A 23,207-nucleotide genomic window follows, 5' to 3' on the forward strand; every position below is an offset into this window, starting at 1 on the left:
CAGTACTTGGACATAACAAGTCCTAAAGTCACAGAAGTTACTGTCTGCAATTAGTCCTTTAAACTGAGGCCACTGAAAGTTTGTTTGTGTATGTCTCATTTAATTCATGTTCACGATGCAGTAGAGTCTTTATTTGGTTACATGCATATTTAAAAAAATCAATACATGCACATCTAAGGAGGCAGATGAAAAACCTAGCAAATCAAAATCTTCTCATAAGCACACTGAGATTAGCCTTCATCCTCTTTAGCAGCTATATGCCAGCCAGCAGAAGCTTTTTTTGTATTTCATCTGTCATATTAACAAGTAAACCACACATGACATCCTCAGCGAGTACACTAAGTCTGAAGTGCTGGCTCACATTGCTGCTAGAGTGTAGGGAGGGATGAACTACCTCCCTGAACTGCTGTGCTGCTTTCCTGTCCTGTGGGTGGAGTTTGGCTTGTACTCTTTTCCTTCCCCAACTTGTCTGGAAACACAGCCGACCTAGCACAAAGTTGAAAGTCAAACATACCCCAGAAAAAGGGTTTGTGCCTCCCCCTGAAGAAAGGGAGGAATCTGACACCAAACAGTGTCACAGTTCTGTCTTAGTGTGTTCTTGGGGGCAATGTAAATATCTGTTGCTCCTTCCTCAGGGTGGGACACGATTTGGCCATGTGTAAATAGTCAAAATGCTATATTTATAGGAAACACAATGCCTCACTGCTGTGATAGTTTAAATATAGAGAGCAGGCCACTACAGGCATTTAAAATACCATTAGCTGGACAAGATAGCGCAATCAGAAAATAGCCTAAGCTTTTACTGTGATTCTATGTACAGGCTTCTCATATCCCTCTTGCTACTTCTGTATGAGTTGAAGCAGGGGAAGCTTGCTGCCTTTCGCTGACTTAGGAATTACTTGCTTATTGAAAAAATTAAATGCTTGACATTGGTTCAAATAAGTAACAGGCAGCTTCAGTGCTTTTTGTTATCAAAAAGCCTTTGGGTATTTCTGTGTTTGCAAACGGCTACTGCAAATCCAGCACTTGTATTTGAATATCTTGCTTTCCACAACACAGTGTGTTTGCTGTTTGTTGCATATGACTGTATTTGAAATGTAATGTGATGTAATCGTTATTGTTACTATTAAAAGCCTAATTACTTTCTATCTGAATTTCAAAATCAAGTTTCCACAGCTTCTCAGTGAGGGTCAAAACACAGGCCAGCTCTAGTGCAGAAATGTAAGTTACAAAGGCTCCCTTTCCTGTCCTTTGCCAGCTACCCACATCATAGGTACCAACACAAGGAAGCAAGCAGGGTCTGCAAAGATGTAGAGTAAGCACAAGCTTACAGGGAATAATAGATGGGAGTTTTTGTTTTATCTGCTTCCTCTTTCCCTACTCTCCTCCCTCTTCCCAGTCTGTATGCAAAATCTGTAGCTGTGCTGATGTGTCAAGACATACATGCTGGGTCAGGTGTAGTTTGAGCCACAGAGGAAACAAAGAGAGACTGTGACTCAGAGCAACAATCTTCCAAATAGGAAACTCCAGGACAACCAGATGTACTTTCCCTTATTAGAACAGATCATGAAACCTTTCCTCATTTTGAGTGGTACCTAATTCTACAGTAGTATCACTGCTTTTAAACATCTACTTTTAAAGTGCTGCTAAGCAGAATATAGTTCTAGCCCTACCTTTGCTTCTTTTTAAAAAAAAATATATAGCTGTAATTAAATTTGACTCCACCTACTCTGACCAACATTATATAGTGCAATATGCATCAGTCTCCATTAGCAGCAGATGACATTAAAAAGATAGCACCTGTTTAACTTCCTGTAAATAGTATGTTTTTAATGACTGCAATCTGAATTTCCACATTGCTAGCTCTGCTAATGCAGTATTTTTGATGGGAATTACTTCTATTGGGCTGTTAAGGCAAACCAGAAACAGATAGCCTTAAGCCTCCCACAGGCCTTGCTTATAGTTTAATTGTGTGAACCCAGAGATGATTTTCCTTGATTTAAGTATTTTTGTCATATGATGTCAGAAATGTGTGTCCTGAACTGAAATATAATCCTGCAGGAGGAATGTGTCACTGAAGTGAGTTCATACAAGAATTATGCAGGCAGATGAACTTTCACACCTCTTATGCTGGAATGCCTACAACGCTGCTCCGAAAGCTAGAGTAGCCAAATGGTTACAAGACACTGTGTATTTTTACATAGTGTTGTTGACTATCAAAATGAAACTAAAAGAAGCACCAGTGTTCCACCTACAACTAAGCAGGCAGTTCATAGCCTGTTTGTTATTTCAAGATGCTTGCTGTATTGCAACTTACACACTATATATTTTTGTTAAAATAAATAGTGACAGTTCTAGACTATCACTCTCAGCATGCCTCTCATAATCAGGATTTCAGATGGGTTTAAACCTAATTTTTAATCTATTCTCCTGGTGATTCAGGTGTAACTCAATAACTAATCAATTGCCTTGAGCTTCTGTATTAGATGAAAGTTTTCCTCATATGCTGTAAATATAAACTATCATGTTAAAGACTTGTTCATTCTACAAATGAAAGTTAAAGACAATTTCTGGAGTCTCGTTCTGACTCCTTTCTTACTTGCTCTCATTCCACACTGGTTTGACTCTGTTGCTCTCATTTTACATGGATGTAGCTGAAGTATGTTTTACACCCCTTGTCTAACCACTCTGTGTTGTCGATCACAACTACAAAGTATTTTTTTAAACAATGCAACTGTTCACAAAACAAAGAGTGCCTTTAAATCCCACTGGCTCTATGAATACAAAGTATGTCTGGCTAGAAATTCAGAAGTAGTAGTTAATAAAAAGCTAGTGACTTTGCAGGACAAGAACGCCCTAAGGTAAATTTCTGCAAATCAAATAGCAGCAGATATGAATTTCTTGATGTTATAAAAAAAACTATTAACTGGTGACTATGGGGGGGGAGAGAAGAGAACAGGGGGAAAAAAAAGAAATGCTAAGCTAAATTCTTCCCTCACTCCACACATGTGATAGGAAATGAAATTGAAAGGAGGCAAGTGAATGGAAAAAGACACATTTTGATCTTGATAAGAAAGCAGCTGTCAGGCTTCAACTACAATGATGTACTAAAAGAAATTTCTATTTTTAGAAGAGTGTATTTGAAACTGATTACTGCCCTTACATTTCCAGCTTATAAAATCACAAGACTAAATTAGGCTTCTATATTATTTTATTTCCCTCTTAAAATATAGCATTGAAGTCCTGCACACATATAAATATCCCCACAGTTTCTTACACACTTTCTATCCATCATTACTTAAAGTGCCCAACTGTGAACATTAAAAATAAAAATAAAACATTACCATTGGAGTAGCTATACTTATAGAAGGACTGGTATTCTGACAAGGCAGGGCATTAATTTTACAAAAATCACCTGTGAAAGAATACACCCTAATACAACACTCATCAATATTAACCCTGAAATTGTTCTTTTTCTTGCATTCAGCTGACCTAAAAGTGATTAAAATACAGGGTTTGTTGTTGAAACATTTTTTACATAGTGTAAGAATAAAAGATAAATGCATTACTTTCTTTCTAACTCCCTCCTTCCCCCACGAAGTGTTTACTGTGTCCCAAGCTGCTATGTTGATTAAAAACCAGTTGAAAAGAGCTCTGGAAATGCATGCAACTTAAAAATTCACTTAAACACACTTTAAGTTATAAAGTCTGAGAGCTTTTAATTTCAGCATGTGGCTATGGTTCAGTAGGATTATTAGATGTGTTTGTTGTGGTGGCAAGATTGGTAAACACTTCTTCCTTAGTTTCAGGTTGATGTCTTTCCATTTTGGTTTCCTCTTTAGCATCTTTATTACTTTTATCTTCCTTGCTCTTGATTACCAAAGGTTCAATCTCCATGATTTCCTGTGGTGGCTTAGGCTCTGACAAAGTTGACTGAAGTCCATCAACTTGAAGTGGTTCTGGGACATCTTCTGCTTTCTGTTCAAGTCTTTCCAAAATGTTCTGGACCTTCCTTACACCATCTCTCCTGGCCTGGCGCACATCTGCACGACCCTCGGGGTCCACTGAGTCTAGGGCTAGCAACTCTTTGGTCAAATATTCTTCAATCATCAAGTATCTTTTATCAGTTTTCTTGCCTTCAAAGGAGTCGACTGCCTGCTCAAGCATTTGTACTTTCTCCAGAATTGCCTCCACTTTCAAAACACCAGGGTGCTTTTGAGGTTCTCCCATTTCCATTGTCTTCACTGTTGCAGTTTCTTCAGGAGCAGGCCTTTCCTGTGGGGGCACAATCTTAGCTGGGCAGGGAACCTTTCTTTCCGGCATGGCTGAAGGCTTCTGGGGTGGCGGTTTGTAATCTGGTTCCTGGTGAGTGACCTGAATTGGGATATATGGTGAAGGCATCTCGGTATCAGGTGGTGGGACTGCCTTGTTTTCTGTTTTGCTCTCAGGTGGTGGGGATGGTCTTGGTGGCTCTTGAGGTGGGACTTGTTGCTGAGAAACCTGGTGAGGAAGACAAGTTTGTGTTGAGACATAAAAAACAATACTTATTTCATTTTAAAACAAAAAACCCCACAAAATTAACGAAAAGGAAAGGCTTAGTCCAAGATTTTCAGGAGTGACTCATAATCATGTATACCCAGTCTGAAACCTCCTAGACAAACATCTTGATTTTCAGAAGATATCAGTACCTATTCTTCTGAAATTCAGGCCCTTCCATCAGTCTCAGGTTGGAGTACCCAAAAAGGCACAAGATGCTCTTTAAAATCTAGGCCTTGAATAGTACTTAAACATGAAAACTACATTACAGGTATGACAGGCATTTGGCAAAGGTGCTCCCAAGCGCCATATCCCTGTACCCTTAGCTCCTAATGCTGGTTCTGACTCTAATGACTCAGTAGGGACAAGGAATGTGGAAAAACTAACAAATAGGAAAGAAAGCAGAGGAAACAAAGACAAGAAAGTTTCCCTTTCCCCTCTTCTTTCCATTACCACCTCCAGCTTTGCCCACCCAGCCCACAGCTCTGGCAGATGTAACGAAGCTACCCGCCTCCCATTCTGCTCACCAAGCCCTCCCTCCAAAGCATTGCCCACACCATGGGGAGTTCAGTGTAATTGGCCCAAGAGCCCAACAGAGGAGTCTTGCTCTACACTGCTCTTGCTATTCTCATTTAGAAGTGAATTTTAGTACATTCTCTTGTGTGTTGGTGGTGAACGTAATAAAGTTTTACCTAACATCCAATTTTCTGTAGTTTTAGAACTGCAATTTTAGGGCATTTCAAATGATTCCTGTGCATTGCTGAATTTTACTATTCTAAAACAAAAAATACTTAAGAGTTCAAACAGTAATTGTTTTAAAGATCTCTGAGATTACTAATACCAACTGACTCTCACAAGACATTAAACTTCAAACCACGAAATCCTGCCCATGCTCACAGAAGTCAGCTCTACAAGCAATTTTATAAAATGGAACCTTAGAGCAAAGCCCTGGCCTGACTGAAGTCAGTAAGGTTTTTCCAGATGACTTCAGTGCAGTCCAGATGTCATCCTCAGTGTGTCACCAACTCAGATATAGTATGTCTTGAAGAGTTAACAGTATTTTGCTGAGTTTTGATCTCCTTTTGGGTTATTCTTATCCCATTCCCGTTTTCAAGATATTACATTTTTTGCTAGTGCTTGTTTTTACTGGTTTTATTTTTAGAGTGTTTGCATGGAGAGGTTACTATATCAGTCTTACTCACTGTAGCTTTTAGAGATAATCCCTGGGGTTACTACAGAAATAACAACCAGTCATCAAATCAGAAATCTATTAAAACTGAAATGAATAGGGTTTTGAAGTCTTAATGGAAAGCTGGAGTTCACAAGACCTGTATTTTCATTGCCCTGACATCTCCTTCACTTATTCAGGCACACATACAGTGCTTTTGGAAAGGTACATGATCCAGCTCTTATGGATGTAAACACTTGAAGTAAAATACCTACATGTATATTTACACCATGTAAATAAGTGCCCTGAATTTCAAAAACTCATCTACACTGACAGTCTGTTATGACTTTATCCACGTAAACACTGAGTAAAATTTGATTAGGGAGCTCAAATTCTCTCCCCTAAAAATAAATTAGTATTAAAACCTAGGATATGTCATTAATTCTGAAGACTTGATTGGTCTGGTCTAGCACAAGGGTTTTCAGAAGTATTAACCTAATTCTGCTTCTGTCAGTTTCAATGTAAAATCTCTCCAGACACGAAATCTAGGTTTATTTTTTACATACCCCCTTTCCCCTTCCACATGCTCACAAGTGCCAATAAAAGTTAGCTTTCTGTGTTGAAGAATTTTTGACTCAAAAGATATTTAACTGTAGTCTTAGTAAAAAGTTTGTTTAACATGAAAAAATTTTATTACATTAAAATGTAATGGAAAGTGGCTAGTTTCCACCTTTACATATCTAAAATAAACTGTATCCAAGGGCAGAGATAGGCATAAGGTATTGTTTCAAAATGGTAGGTTTACAACCCGTACTTCTAAGGAAGTTATTTTTGTTTAAAATTTGAATCAAGTTTTAGTCCTTCCCTTCTGTTATAAAGTCTATTTATTTACAGATAATATATTTCTAGAATAGGTTGAGCTTGTAGTTTAAATCTCAGTCATTCTTTGTTCTGACTTTTTTGTTCTGGGTGTGAAGTATGCTTGGTATGCATTTTGGGCAAGCTGAACAGCCTGTGGAAATCTTGTAACATCAATTTGGACAAAATAAATAAATGTCATTTTCTAACACTACATTACTGCTATTGAATCCCTGAATTAAGAACACTAAAATTATTAAATCTTACATGCAGTATCGGACACTGTAAGTTGGTATTTAGTGGTAGAAACAGGGAAGACGAAGGAGGAGTCATACTTACTGTGAAATTTATTAGTTCAGTATACAGATGAAGAAATGTTTGAAATTTTTGATCAAAGAAACATTAGTGTTAACATACATGCCTACTGGTCTAATTCAAGTCCTACTAGTCTTAGATTATGAGAAAAGTAGTTTGGAAGGAAGACCTTCACTATTCTGAACAAGCTGAAAAATTGTTGTTCCGGGATATTATCTGTCAACAAAAATGTCCTTTGTGTAGGAAGAAGAAAAAGGTTTAAGACTAGATTTTGTTGATCCTCTTTAATCACAACTGAAATTACATTCTGCATCTGATGCTATTTTAAATAGTTCGAGACATTTGTGAGGTGTATTTACATGAATGCCGCAAATCTCATAGACCTGGTTTTCTTCTCACAAACATACTGCAACATCAGTGACCTCAGTGTAATTACACCAAATTAAACTCTGATGAGAGGAAATCAATTTCTGCGTGTTAAAAGTGATTTGCTTAATGTAGTTCAATGACCTGAAGACTTCCAAATCCTGATAGGTGGAAAGGTAACTTGCTGCTAATATATTATCTCAACAACAAAGCTGTTATCAGTCAGAATTTCTCAATTTGTTCAAATCCAGTAATGGATAATGTTTTAGGTGCTTTCATGTACCTGTTAGTATGAGCCAACTTTTCAACTCTAGCCATATTGAACAAGTAACTGGCATGTATTTACCTTCCCCAATCTACATACCTGGGGTCTGTCTACAACTGTCTGTACTCTGATAGAAGCTGGGGACTGTATCTGAGTGGTAACTCTGGCTGGTGAGCTTTCACGACTTGATGAACCTTTCTGAGACATTCTGAATGGAGACTGGGCTCGTGCTGTCTTAGACTCCCTGTCATCTGGTTGAATTTTGTGAAACACTGGTTGGTGGGCTTGGTATTCACTCTGCTGGGCAGGGTAGTGCGTCTTCTGTGCCTGATGATAGACTTGAGATGGCTGCCTTTGGACATTTTCATGGATCACAGGAATTGGAATATAACCACGAGGAAGCTGATGGCTTCCTGTGTTGGATCTGCCAGATGACTGAGGGGAAACCGTTGGTGAATCAGAAGCTCCAGGAGACTGAGGCTGCCATGAAAACAAAATCCATTATTAATTTTAACCCTCACAGTACTTCTTATTTCCAAAGAGAAAAGAAAGAGATAGTCATGGAAACTGAACCTGTGTTTCTGGCATGCAAAGGATCTACTTCCGTACTTTTTGCCAAGCGCCTCATTAGACAAACCACAGAACTAGTGAGAGAGCATCATTATTACAAGTAGAAACCTGAGCTACAGCATTCTCATCCCTCAAATGAGCAGGGAGGGGATGCTCAGTCAGAATGTTTTCTGCTTTTACATGGCTGTTCCTGTCTAAACCTGTTAAATTTGAGGCAAACTGAAGTTAAACAAACAAATTATATGCTAGAGACAAAAACAAACCACTAACAGAGGCACACAAAGTTTAGCCTTCTGATCCTGATCACACTAACAGATTTTGTTCTGTTTTAAACATGTAATTCTGTAGCAGGCGATGGCAATGTACATACGGTTAATGCCCTTTTTTCCTTCTAAGACTTTCCAGTAACTTAGCCCCACTGGCACCAGCAATGATAGCTGCCATAGTTTAGACCTGTCTTAGCATAGACCTAGCACTGCAGTCACTGCTGAATCCAGTTCCCAGAACGTGTATGGTTCCACGGAACAGGGAAAGGCAATTTATTAGTTCACAGCCCCCTCCCTCTTTCCTGACATGCCATCACCTACTTGGCATGAACTGGATCAGGTGTCAGACCATTCTCTGAGCTGATTTAACTCCCTAACTAGGGGGAAAAAAGATTGTTTTCTGACAGGTTTGTTAACTGGCTCAGTGAAAGGCCAGCTAAGACTGAAGTTGGCACAAGGGAAAGAGAGGACAATACATCCAGAAGCGAGAGAAGGGCAAGCAAGGCAGGAGAGGAAGGGGAACAAGACCTCTCTTTTGGTACCGGTGACCTGTTACATTACTTCAGCTATCTATGAAACAGCAACCTTAAATAAATAAATAAATAAATAAATAAATAAATAAATGCTTGTTTGTATTACTGTACCCATCACTGCCACTGCTGGTGGCCTTGTCTATGTGGGTTTCAAAGGCACAACCACAGGGTCTGGTCAGTTAATGCCCACACCATGTTGCCTAAATTTGTAACAAGAATTTCTCAGGACCTCAGTAGCTATCCCAAAGCACTGCAGTAGGAGGCACAGATGACATGTTCCTGAAGCCAGTTTGGGTATGAGACAAAGCACATAGCTGTCCAACTGTACTGCATTGGGAGAAGGAAAAAATGACTGTACAGATTGGACAGTGCAACTGGGGAGTTCTGGCTACACCGGGGAAGAACAAAAACAAGAAACCATGCCCTACACCAACCCAGCTATAAGAGGGGTACATGGACTGAACTGCATGGACAAAGCATTGCTAGTTGAGAGAACTGCTAACAGAATTTTAATTACATTGTTCAGATTCAAAACAAGTTTTAGAGCAAAATCCACTACTGCTGGATTACAGACTTGTTGATATGTTTTCGAATTCATAAAGGCTGAATTTTCTGCTCATCTTCCTTTGCGTAAAAGTGAGGTTAGCATTTTAGTATATTACAGGGATACAGTTTCTGCTAATTTTCTGGAGAGAACAAGCAAGCCAAAATCATACCTTCTGACACAAAAAGCAAGCAAGGCAACTTTTTTTTAAAGGAGTTCATAGTTTGTAACTATTTTAACATACCACTGAAGGACAAAACCATTTTACAATTCATTTTTAAAGCTGTATATATATAAATTTATACACTTAACAAAAGTGAAGTATTAAATTGGAAAGCAAAGATCGCAACAGTACAAACTTTTAGTACAAACAACTAAAGGTTGTTAGCTAACTAGCTATGTTTATTTTTGCCTCATTCACTTTTTTCACTTTTTTTTTTTTTTTTACTTACAGCACAGAACACAGGAGACTTGCCTGCATACTCAGCTTACAGAGTAACTGGCATAAATCATAAGCAATCCTCATCTACTGTAAGACAACCTGCATGACTCAGAGGCTCTCTCTTCTCAGAAATAATTTACATGCATTCGTTTCTGCATAATCATTTGAGAATAAGAACTTACGATAGTAGAGAAATGTTAAATACTTATGCTGAAATGACTGTGCACTTTTACATTTTAATACTCTGGAAGTATCTGGAAAACATAATCCTGTGGTAAGTTTGGATATCTGAAGGATAAACTACCCTTGTGACATTCAGGTCATAAATGTTGCAAAGACTAATGCAAACACACCCTAGCAATATTGACAAGTTACCTCAGGTCCATGTGTAGCTGGAGCTTGGGCTGTTGCAGCTGCTGTTGTCTGTCCACATTGTTTATCTGTTGGAGAGGCTTCAGCAGGTCCCCTTGAAGGGGACTCGGAGCGGGCATAGGCCCCCCTTAAAGGTGGCTGTGCCTGCACTGTGGTAGGCACAGCTTCTGTCTTGAACCGTTGCACACCAGGTTGTGGAGCAGAAAAGCAGGGGTGCTGCTGTCTGTTATCAATGCCTTCATGGATGACTGGAATCGGGATATAGCCAGCCCGGAGTTTTGGGTATCCCATGTTTGCTTGTGGTTGCTTTGGACTATCACGAGATGGACCATTTGCTGATGACTGGCCTTCCTAAAAGTTAAAAACATGACACAGCGTTTGCTAGCAGCTCAGCTCAATGCACCTCATAAGGAAAAGCAGCCCTAAAAGCCCATCTTAAAAGCAGTATCAACTGCGTATTAGAACTTCAGACCGTCCCAGTTCTGAGCAGGGTATTTAGCTATAGTTGCAAACAATTCGGAACTGCAGGTGAGAGAAGAAAGGAAGCTAAACAATTTTTTTATTTATATGTCTCCTTCCCCCCCCCCCCTTCTGATAAATACCAACTCAGGCTTTAAAATATCCGCCCAGTTACAACAGAGTTTCTCATTTAACATACATTACTTGCATATAGCCACTGGTCTACCCACTTCATATGGAAACACTCTAATTTAAACAAGTGTCTGTGAGACCAGAACCATTTCCTTAGCACATCTCAGAATCTACCAATAAATAAGATTTTGCAGTGTTTGTTGGTCTTGTTCTTCCAACTAGCTAAGAGTTGCTGATGCTGGATACTGAAGAATATATTTGCTTTCAGCTAAAAGAGGATTCATTTCAGTAAATATTGAGGGAGAGAAGAGGGGAAGACAGGATAGTGTAATAAAGAGGAAAGTGCTGAAAAACAAAATAAATCCCTGTGTTGTCTGAGTATGCTTACTGGACAATATCAAAGATCTGGCAAGGGTGGAAGTGGTTTGTACTAAGATCCCTCATAAGTCCTCTAATAAGTTCTTCCTGCAACGGTCATTCTATTTTGAGGCCCTGCTAGGGCCAAGTTCCAGATGTATCTCTAAGTCAGATCATATAACAAGCACCTCTGTCATTCAGAGGGTAATGTCATTATTCAGTAAGAGGAGAATTTAATAAGGGGACATATGGTGCAAGTGTTAGAAACCCTATTTTTAAAGAGGTGTTTAAGCTGCAAAAATATTTAGTTTATGTAGCCTCTGTATACAGAATATACTCATTCATTAGGGAAGAATTAACTATTTTATCAACCAAATTTTGAGTGTTCCTCCTATATGGCAGTATGTCTTTAAAAAGCAATTTCTGAGAAATCCTGTAAGCTACGAAACTGCAGAGAATAACTTCTACTATTCAGTAAGTTAATAAAATAAAGACAAAAAGTACAGAAAGGAAGAAGTTTAAAACCAGAGGCCCTGATGTTGTACTTGTTTTTACTGATGAAAAAAAGTCTCTACAATCAGAGGAAAAATCCTAAAAAGGCACAGAGGAGAACTAGGCCCAGAAAGTTCTCACAGGAAAATAATTTGAGGTTGGTTTTCCCAGTTACAGAACAAGGATGATCTCATGCCAAGTTCTGCACTGGGATCCACCACCAACAGATGAGTCATTTTAATTCACTCTACCAGGAAACTATATTCATCTGCTGAACACAGATGATCTAGGGACTTCAGGACCCTGAGGACCAACAACTGCATTACTTGTCAATTCACCTTCTGCTGGACCAATGAAGTTACCAGTATAACCAGAATCTGCAGTGCTCCTGGCAGGTGTTTCTTCTAGGATCTGGAGCGGCATGCAGCTGTGCCAACAAACTGCATTTGCCGGAAAATAAATTTGAGTTGCGCTCAGCCAGCAACAATGTGAGGCCATGTGCAAAGCCAAATTTCTGCCAAGTGAGCAGAGCCGACCAGGCTGCCTCCCAGTGAGGAAAACTGATGATTCGACACTCGGAAGAAACACCTTGTGGCTCAGTGCTGACTCAATACATTCATGCCTGGCTCGCACCAGCTGCTCCACACACTCTCTCCGAGGAAAGCTCTCCTCTGACGGAGGGGGCAGGCAAGCTGTGGATGTCACTGGAGAATTCAGAGCAAGCCACCCCACCTAGATTCAGATCTCCCACTACTATAAAAAAGAGATTCACTCACTTCAAGCATTGTCATACTCCCTGTAGGAAGGGTCAAAGCTGGGAAAAGTTTAGGTGTTGAGTGGGCCAGGAACACCTACAGATCTCCCAACAAGGGAAGTCTCTTGGCCATGGTCACTCCACTCACGTTCCACTCCACCTATAGCAAGGTGCAAGTAGAATAATTCTACCCTAAGGGATTAAAGGCTAGCTCCTACTTTTCTTGGCATTTTAAGGATTTGCAGTCTTTTGAACTGTTCCATTTTGGGATGAGCCCTTCAGTCTTCTGGAGTAATCTCTAAGCAAGAAATCCTTGCCAAGGCTTCAACATTCACAATGTCCCATTCCCTTCTACCCTCTGTGAATACCTTCCCAGGGTTTTGATCACGGGTTTCCTCATCCGTATCATTGTTTTCAGATCCTTTCAGCTGCCCTTGTTTTGAACCATTTTAGCAATCTGACAGATCTGCCTCTGCAACTTAAGCCCTGGTTAGAACTACAAAACAAGCAGTACAAAACCAAAGAAAAAACAGGCTGGATTGCTTTTTTAAACAACTGAGTTCATATCTGAAGTGAAATTTTGGGCAAGTTTAACCCATTTTTTTAATGGAAGTACTGCCCCCTCTTTAAAAAGAGCAGCATAAACTACACTCTTGTAATTTGTCATTTATTCTTACAGCTGCACACAACTTATCCTGCTCCTGTGAAAAGTTAGCATTTAGAGTTGGTCCTTTGTTCCAGGGTTTTCTTTTCCCCTATGGTCAAGTCTGCTAACTAAGGAACACTTTTTCTTTTTTTGTCTCCCAACAGTACTGTTAAATTGAAGCTGTCCTCAGTAAAGGAACAAATGCAAGTTCCCTTTTTCTTCCACTGTCAGTAACTCTGATGCAGACAGATCACAGGTTTAGGAAAAGTGCTCTCATCACAACTGTTCTTCCTGATCTACATTGTTCTTTTCAATATTTAATTAATATTTAATTCCATAAACAGTTGCTTATGTTAGCCAGTTAGCATCACATTCTCAACATTCCTTCTTCTTTCTTGTTCTCTCCTGTTCCCTTTCTCCCCACAGTTTCATATGTCTGAAAATGCAGAATCTACCTTTTGAAACACCCCACATTGAGGAAAGATAGTGGAACACACTGCCTTAGCTGAGTTAGACTGCTCCAAGTGTTTGGAACTCATTTTTAATGCAGATCCAGCACAACAGCAGGGCCATGCAGATACCCCAACATCCCAATGGTTATGCTCACTACGGGACAGCCTACACTGCCAACCTGGACTAGCAGGTTCTGGGAGACTCCTGATAGGAGAAGCTCACTGGTATCGAGGGATAGCGTGACAAAGGAGGAGGAATGGCATCAAGCTCTAGAAAATTCCTATTGCAATACCATGGGCAAGAGATTCTTGGATTCCCTCTGAACACTTTCATTCTCAAATTTCACAGCATAGCCAGCCAGGAGACCAAACATTTCTTTTTCAGTTTTTATTTGCCCTATAACAAACACATTTTTTGCTTGTTATATTAACAAACATTTTATCTGAAAAAGTTCTGAGTTTGCATTTAGCACAAGCCTGCATAAAAAGATATGAACAATAAATGAATAAATGAATTAAGACTCAGCCCATCCTCCTTCCCAGTTCAAATATGGAAAGCAGGAACCAAACTCCTATTACTGCTTAAGAAAACAAAGTAAATTTCTCCTCCTCTCACCCAGGGAATCAAGAAGTATTTTGAAAATAAAATTGAAAAAATTATAAGAAATAGAATATTACTGAAGTTTCTCATAAGTAGAACAACTGACAACTAACATTATAGGAATCCAAGTTGTGATCAAATGTTCAGTTTATATTTAAGTGACAGAATGCCCAAAAAGAAGGAGCACGAAAACACAAGAAACTCCCTCAAAAAGCTCATAAATGTTACAAACAGTCCTAGCCTACATTTCAGATAGCTTTAAACAACACCAGAAACTCAGATCCAATCCACCATTCATGAATCACTACTATAAAGAACACCGGGCAAGTGCTGGTCAAACTAGAAAGAAACTGCATTGCTGTGTTTTGGACAAGCTGCAAGTGACCCAGCCGCACAGTGCTGGAAGATCAGCAAGGGAGGAATTGCAGCCATCACACCTCTTGGGAAAAGGACATGCGTTTCTGTTGTGAGGTCATCACCACGATAAATAAAGGTGCAGCCAGCACAAGTTGTGCAACTGGAAAAAACACTTCATACCCCCACATCCTACACTTGGCTTCCCATGGAAAGGGCATGGTCCGGAACAACACTAAAATCCATAAACTTACTCACACATTTTAAGTGAGTTCTGCAGTGAGTTTAAGTGAGTTTAAGTGAGTTTTTGTTAAAAACAAAATGTCGTAACAAAACTCCCTCTACCAGCAGTCCTATCTGGAGTGGATAATGCCATAACTCCTAATGTGCCCCAATGACTGCTCAAATATTGTTTCAGATTGAAAGACAAAAACCTGCAAATTCAGACACTGCTTATGCAAGCAAATTCCCATTTAAGAAAATTAGATGGCTGTATTTATATACTGAAATCTGTCAAAATATTCTGCATGCAAACTAGATTACTTGAATAGTTGTATCAAACTTGGAATCTTCCTTTTAAAATTACTTGCATATTATACTTTTCATTCCTCTTATACTAAAATTATCTGCAGAAAAAGAAGTTAACGAGCAAGTTTTGCTACAGTCATGTTCTAACACTTTTCTTAAACTGTGTTGATATAGTTGTAGAAACTACATCAATTCACTTCTCTAAAATATACATATAATATACACACCTAGCACTTCTGTAGCTCTTATAGAGCAACAGTACAAAGATTTAAATATACACTTGTGTTTTGTAAATATTATCTAGCAAAAGAACATAAATTTTACTTTTAACATTACCAGTAGAGAAAATATGTCTTTCTATATGCAAACAAAAGGTCTATTGACTTCAGTATGGTTATGAACTTTTAAATTGCTGTGGTAAAGAATGTTATGCAAATAAAAGTATCCAGGTTGTTCAAAACACTGAAAAAATGCCAGTAGAAAATATGGCTTATGTTGAAAGCGCACTTCCCATAATTGTGAGCCCTGTTCAGTATTTTTAGAATGTAGGGAGTAGTACAATCCCATTCTTTCACAAGAAAACAGAACAATGTAACTGAAATGAGTGACTGACATATGGCAACTAAATAGTCCTTGTACATACACTCAATATATATTTTTAATCAGAAATTGCCATGAATTACCTAAAAAGCCAGTGTTATCTCATATTCAAATCTAAGAACAGTGTATCAAATCTGTTTACAAAAAATATATATATGTTATGGACAGGCAAAACAGTCCATATTAGAATTGGATTCCATATGCTCTCGTATTTCACTTTTAGACAAGTCAGTATTTTCTTCTCTGTAGAGAAGTCAAGTAGATAAGTCAAAAGTATTACACTGCCTTTGCTACTGATAAAAATCAGCACATTCAAGTATTTCTTGTAACTTGATTAAAATACTAAAAAGTTTCTCAACAGTGCTGCGTGTTTATGTGTATTAATAGTACAACACAATCATAAGGTGTGTTTCATTAATACTTCTCAGAGAATTAATACAAGTGGACAAGGCAGAGACTGATTTGCTCTAAGTACTGACCCATAACTTCCTATTACTCTATTTCAGCCACCGAGGATTTTTACGTGCTCATTCTTTTACTCACAATTTGTGCTCCAGGATATAGACTGAGCACATAGGTATTTGAGCAAGATATCATTAGCTAATGATTGAAGGCAGCCATGAATAAGTTTAGTCTCATGAGCTGTCTTCATAGAACTTCATGTCAGTCATATCATGTAACCTATTTATACACCAAGCTACTTCTGATGTTTTATTTAATGAATGCCGAGTTTTATTTCATAACTTACACATGCGTAGGTGAACCTGGCTTTTGTTCTCTCTTGTAATTATAATGTTTATTATACAAGTATTTCATCAGTGTACGCTCTAAGTGGCAGAGGGCAATGATGTCATTAGAAATAAATAAACACTATTCAAAATTGAGGGAGAAATTTAATCATGAGTCCTAGGCTGTTCAGAACTTGAGAGCCTTACCAGAGCCAACCTGTTGGCTATCTTGTGGACTAATCTTGTTTCAGGAACTAAAATGGTTCCTTTATTGATCATTAAATTGATTCTTCTAAAGCTAAAACATCTTGGCCCAGGCATGAAGACACTTGCCCTTTATGCCCAAGAGTTGAAGTTGGCCATACAGAATGCATCAGATGGGCTAAACTAAACATGTTCTGACAAAGCAGTGATTTCTATAAAGAGAGGAGAAATCTCAGAAAGAGAGTTGGTGTGATCACCCACCCTGTCAGGTTTAATGCACTGGTTTGAAGAAAAGCCCTTTAGAGCGCTAACAGAAATTTCCTTGTCAAGGATCATAAGAATGACATACTTTAAGGTATTTCTGCTCACTGCCTGGTTGCCTAAGAAGTAGGTGGCCAATCTATTGCTTTCTTTCTATTAGCTGCAAGCCAGAAACTTAGAACACAGAAAAAAGTAAAGCCTCAAGAAGCAGCAAAACACTGCTCCCATAAAAAGGAGAATAAATAGTTAACAAAGAGTCAATTGTGGATTTTACAGGCCATGGCTAGTGTCTTTATTTTCTGCTAAATTTCATTTTGCACATAGCAGTTTTTTTTATTTCACTTTCTTAAACAGCAATTTTCCAACACTGTAAAAACACTTGCTATTCTGCACCTTATTTATCAATTGTGAGTCTTTGTCATCAGCCATAAAAACATACTTTTGTGCTACCTGGCCTACTTGGTGATGTTAAACAACTCACTTCACCACCCCATGTCTGTAAAACCAAGGGGGAAAAAAAGAATCAAAACAACAGCTTCTGTAAAGTATTTGAAGATATTGCATTTTTCATCTGTAAATAAGTAATGTAATTTTAAGAAACTTTGTGTTCATAAGCCATTTGTTCTATTTTACATTTATTTGTAACTTGGCATGAAGAGAAGGCATAGCTGCCACAGAAAAAGGTGGAGACAGAACTTACTTAGTGAATGATATTGTCTCCATACTTCAAAGCATACTGGATTGTTATCTGCCTTATCATGGTTCAAGTGGGAACAATTCTATTTTCACTATGTGGTTATAGAAAAGTCATGCTGGTGTGTAAGTTACAGGTGTTAAAAATATGATTGTTGGCACGGTATTCCTTCCTTCTCATTTAGATAAAAGGCACACTGTATTGGAAGTTATAAAGAATTATGTAAACAAAACCGTTCTTACCTTTCCTCTTGCATGATTGCCCAGACACTGCTGCATTATTTCTAACGCAATTTCTTGGTGTTCTCTTTTCTTATTTCTAATTTTTCCACCTTGTTTTCAGATTAATTGGTACCTCCATAAATTAACTCCCTGTTTACCACATTCTATCAAGTGTGGCTTTAAATAACTACACAAAGCAGCTTCATGGAACTTGGACAAAGCCAGTACACACTCCAAAAATCCCCTACTACTAATATTGCGGCTTCTACACATTATATACTTTATATACAGCACCCTTTTAACCCAGCTGCATAATTTATTAAGGAATGGATGATATATAAACCCGACTGTGGCAGAATGCACATCAGCAAACAGAATGTAAAACACTGCAAGTAAAACAGATCTAAAATGTTACCTATTCTCACATTTCCTTCCATTGATTAGAATCACTGCAAAAGATCCAGAATTTCAGAGAGGCAGCATTGACTTTTCAACGCAATTTTCAATTTGGCCTACTAGGAATTTTTCAGTCAACTTGAACATGAGAAGCCAGTGCTCAAAAATAAGGTCAGTGCTAAAGAGATGGGAATCTAGTGACTTAAGACTTATTTGGAGAAGCAGAGAGAAAAGAGGTCTAAGTCATGAAGTAAAATAAAGGGTGAGGATGGAAACTTAGATGTAGGTAGTTGTTCCCCAAATACTAAAGAAGCCTTCGGTAATAGGATAATATAGCTTTTTTCCTTTGTTTAGGCCTCTGCAGCCATTGTTGGAACCAATAAATTTATCACTTTTATGATTGTTCCAGGACTTGAAGCTGCACCAGCTAGCTACAATCTCAAATATAAGACACTTGTGAGTTATTGATGATCACAATATTAGTTCAGTGAATCCCAGCACAGCAGTCAGTTCCTTTGGCCTATTTTTAGTTGCAGTATTTCCCATTAGGTTTACTGCATGTGAAAGCAACATATCCAAGGGGCATCAAAGAATATTCATACAAGCTTTATTTCTGTTTTCTTCTTTAAATATAATCTATTTTTAATCAACATTCTGGGCAATACCCACTAAATGATTTAACATTTTAAGATGATCTTGCAGGAAGTATGCTGAGCTATGATGGCATAAGCTAAGACAGAAAACAAGCAGCAAGTAAGCATGCAAAATCAATAATTCTAAAGAAGAAATTATAGGAGGAACACTTTTCTAGTAAAAGTATGCATATACATGCACCATGTCATTGATCATACTCTTTTTGAATGACTTATTATTAACTAATTAATCACTTGAAGGAAAATCATTAGTCTACCGAGATGTTTTTGTTAATAATTGCTTTTCAGTCATCTGCAAAGTCATGGCTTTTTTCTCACTGGAGTCTGGTAAGAGATTTTCTGTTCTTTCTTGATCAGTTCTTCCTAATCCAGCCTGATATTGCAATGATTTCATATAAATAACTGGGCTAAATATGCGCAGCATGGATACACATCCTTTCCATGGGTGGAAAAAAGGCCAAACTAAGTAAGAAAATAATAGAGGGTCATTTGAATCAAAGACAGGCAGCTACATAGTGAAATGGAAACTCAAGGTCCGGTTCCACTGATTTAAAATGACTCTGTCATGGGCTGAAATTTTTGAGAGTTGAGCCAGGTTGAGAGCTCCTTCTCCTTCAATCTGATTATAAATCTGGTATAGTTTACTGCAGCCAACATACTTACATTGGTGCCAAACACAGAGTAAGTGAGAAGACCAAGATCAACAACTCAGATAGAATGGGACTTTATTATTACTATTGTCTCAACTACATTACCCATTTAGCTAAAAAAGCTCAGTTAGCTTTATATCTGTGCTCCATACACTGCCCACTTAAAATGTAATAGCTCACTTGTTCACCTAAGTCTCTTAAAAAAAGAGAATGAATATTCAGGGACAGCATATGGATAGATATACTGTAATGGTTAAAGAACAGCATAAAGGTGATCAACAAAATTACTAGTTCACTGCCTGATTTCAGTAGTTTATCAAGAGAATAATGTATCAAAGAAGTGAGTACAAATTTTATATTTGTATAATCATCTTAGCAAAAGATGCATGAGGTCTGACACATTAAGTCAGTTTTTCTAATTCTCAGATCACTCCTAAAAACTTTAAGTTTTCAGTTTTGAGTTAGCCTAAGAATGAGAAGAATTGAGAAGAGTGTTAGCACCTAAACTCTGTCTGCCTATATCTGTAATTTAGTCCTTCTTACTTAAGTTAAAAAAAAAGTATCTAATGCCTTAAAAAATCATTGCTGGATTTAAAATTCAATGTCAGTGATTAATCTCTGTTTTCTTTGGCACAGACTAGCTACAAAAATAGTATTTAGGAACAGAAATACTTTCCTTGAGTCAGATTCTGAGATTTTGCTCAGTGGTACTTGTGAAATAAAATGGTACTTAACAAACTAAGATTTCAGAAGCTGTCCATTAGTTTGAGCAGATTCTCTAGACTCTGACAAATGGTCTTATCAGATCACAGTTACATACGACTTTTATCACCAATAAACTGGAGATTTTTCTGTGAGCAACATCAGACTGGAGCTCCCCAAAATCAACAACTTTTCATTTTCATCTTTGGGTCCATTTCTATCTCAATAAACAATCCAGAGGCATACACATTTCTGTTTCTAGTGCATATTATCAGATTTTCCTGTTTGGAAAAGAATGTATTCCACCAAAGCCCTTCAAAAGCAGGTGCAACTTTTTCTATTTGTAATAACCCTTGTAACTTGGCAGGAGAAGAGTTACTTTTCATTACCACAGATTTCATATCAGATAGGGCTGAAAATTTGTTTTGTTTCAGACACCTACTCAAAAGAATGCTGATCCATTAGAGCACTTCATATTCCTGTTTTCACACAATTACCAAAAGCAGCTTAAATGGGATTTTTCTCTTAAATGGGTTAGCATCAAGCAATATTTCCATAACAGAAGTCTTTGAGTAAATAGCACAGATTTCTTCTCACCTATGTTTTATGGTTTTAAGAAACATACTTACTATTTGTTATTTTTATTGCCATAGCAGCCAGTGTAACAGGTGCCTCATTATACTAGGCAGACAGTGTCTCCAAAAAGGAATTAAAGCACTTTTCCTATGCCATTCTACATATTCACATTATTCAGTTATGCTTTTCTAAGGCTTCTCTGCATTATTACCAGAATGATACTTACATATTAAATTAACTAGCACTTAAAAAGCTGAAAATGGGATAAAAGGGTGTCTTGTCAATTTTGATTCATTTCCACACTCTCAAAATAATACCTTGTATCTACAAATGCAACTGCACTAAGTTTCCCTGGATTCAGCAACTGTATGATAGAAAAGTATGCCCCATTCATTTCTTTTAAATACCATACTGCTCTCACACTGAGATTTCAGTTATGAACTGCACTCACAAAATAGGCTATTATCAATCATTTAGTATTTAGAAAAAATTAAATTCTTGAAATAATAATCTCTATTCAGTGCTTTGATCCTCATAGTTTACGTAAGGCTACAGAAAGAAAAGGCTGCAACAGGTATGTTGAAGATACATTTTGAAGATACCAGGTATCGTAGACATGTTTTACATACAATTAAATCCAGTTTAATTTCTTTTACAACGGACTACTGCTTAAAATGGCAACCCCAGCAGCACTTTTTTCCTGTAAGTAGGCGCAAGGCTCTTGCCAGCACGATAAAACAGTGAAGCAGCAGTTACTGTCAAGGGTTAGCTTGACACGAGCGTCGTCACGCTGATCAAAGCCTTTTGCTGCCCCGCAGCAGTTTGTCAGCTCCACTCGGCAGGCTTCACACAGGCAGCGCCGCACCATTTTAAAGGGAACAGCCGTGCCGTGCCAGCTGAGTCCCAAAGCCCGGGGAGCCTTCCCTGGCAGCGAGGCCAGCAGCCGCCGGCCTCCGGGCTCCCGGCCAGGCGCGCCGCTCCGCACAGGCCGCCCCAGCTTCCTCCGCCGCACAGGCCCCAACAGCACCCTCTGCCTCTCCCCGGGGAGCCTTCCTCTGCCGGGGCGCGGCGGAGCCCTTTTCTAGATGGCAATTACGGGTGGCATTTTGAACAGCGAGGCTGGCCAAATCAAATCCTCTGTGTCAGTGCTTTGATATTAATGCTTCATCGCTACCCATTTTACTGAGCTGCAAAATCAAAGGCAAGCTGTAAAGTCTGGCGTACTGGGGATGACAAAATGTTATTTGCAAGCAAACACAAGAAAATCCCATAGGAATTATTTTTCCACCAAACTTGTAACTTCTGGTTCAGCTCAAGTTTCCAGCACTTTCTGTCTAGTCATTGCATTCTTTACAAAAATGCTAATACTGGTCAAATCGCTATATTTTCGAGAACCAAGGGAGTTTGACTTGAAAGAGCCATTTATGAGGGCCCTTACAAAATCACAACCGTTCTCCCCTCAGCTGCTTCTTTCCATGGACATATTTGGACTAAGATGAAGCTTTTCTCTGAGCATGCTTAAAAACAAAACCAAACCAGACAGCAAAATTACTGAGATAGTTTGTGACCAGAAGAGAAACCTTGACAAGTTAGAGTCTGGGTTGGGTTTCTTATTTTTTTAATGGCATTCATTGTTTGGGCTATTCGCAGCTGAAAAATACATCAAAGTTTGCGTCTTCCCAGGCAGGCTGGGTGGACTTAACCAACTTTAAATAAACATTACAGGGCCGAGGTATCAAATGATTTAATGCACAAAAAAGGGACTGCAGTGCGTCAGAGACAAAAGGCAGCTCCTGGCCTCACTGCATTGCCATGCACTGAGGAGAGCGCCGGCCGCGCTGCCCCTCACCCACCGTCGGGCAGGGGCCGCCGGCCGCGCCCTGGCCCTCGCCCCCCGCCGCGGCGCCAACGGCCGCGCGGCGCCAACGGCCGCGGCCCCTCCCCGCCCCCCGTCCTGCTGTGTCACGGCCTTGCCCTTCACGGCCACGGCCACCGCCGCGCCCCGCCGCCCCGGGCTCCCGCCCGAGCTTCTCCGCGAAAGTTGCGGCGGAGCGGGGCGGAGCGGGGCGGGGCGGAGCGCCCCCCGCCCGCGGGTCCGCCGTACCTTGGCCGCCTCGGCCCGCAGGCGCGGGTCGCTCCAGGTCGTGGTGCGGCTGTTGTGATCCACGAAGAAGGGCCAGCCGGTCTGCGGGTCGATCTTGATCTCCCAGCCGGGGGGCAGCGGCTCGGCGCTGCCCTCCATCTGCACCAGCGGGGAGTGAGTGGCGGCGCTCATGCTGGGCGAGCCAGGAGCCGTGCCATGCGCTGGAGTGTCAGGCGGGGAAACCGGCCGGGCGCCTTTATCAACCAGGGCGGGGGGAGGGAGGAGACAAGGGGCTGGAAGTGTCTGGAAATAGCTGCTCCGTGCCCAGCGGGAAGGCGGAGGAGGGGAACGGGGAGGGGAAGGAGAAGGAGGAGGAGGAGGAGGAGAGTCGCGGGGCAACTGGCCGGCTGGAAACTTCTGGTTGCGTCT

The 23,207-nt window shown here is 39.6% G+C and overlaps 1 protein-coding gene across 1 annotated transcript; it reads right to left on the reverse strand.

The window, feature by feature from the left end:
* Positions 1-3,193: 3,193 nt before the first annotated feature.
* Positions 3,194-23,055, reverse strand: BAG3 (BCL2 associated athanogene 3). The gene is made up of 4 exons (XM_026063997.1): positions 22,800-23,055; positions 10,239-10,586; positions 7,608-7,988; positions 3,194-4,500 (listed from the first exon to the last, which is right to left on the reverse strand). Exons 1-4 carry the CDS (start codon positions 22,968-22,970, stop codon positions 3,736-3,738), a joined length of 1,665 nt encoding a protein of 554 aa, XP_025919782.1. The 5' UTR covers positions 22,971-23,055; the 3' UTR covers positions 3,194-3,735.
* Positions 23,056-23,207: the final 152 nt, after the last annotated feature.

Source organism: Apteryx rowi, unplaced genomic scaffold (assembly GCF_003343035.1).
Source record: "Apteryx rowi isolate R43461 unplaced genomic scaffold, aptRow1 scaffold_206, whole genome shotgun sequence".
Taxonomy (NCBI): Eukaryota; Metazoa; Chordata; class Aves; order Apterygiformes; family Apterygidae; genus Apteryx; species Apteryx rowi.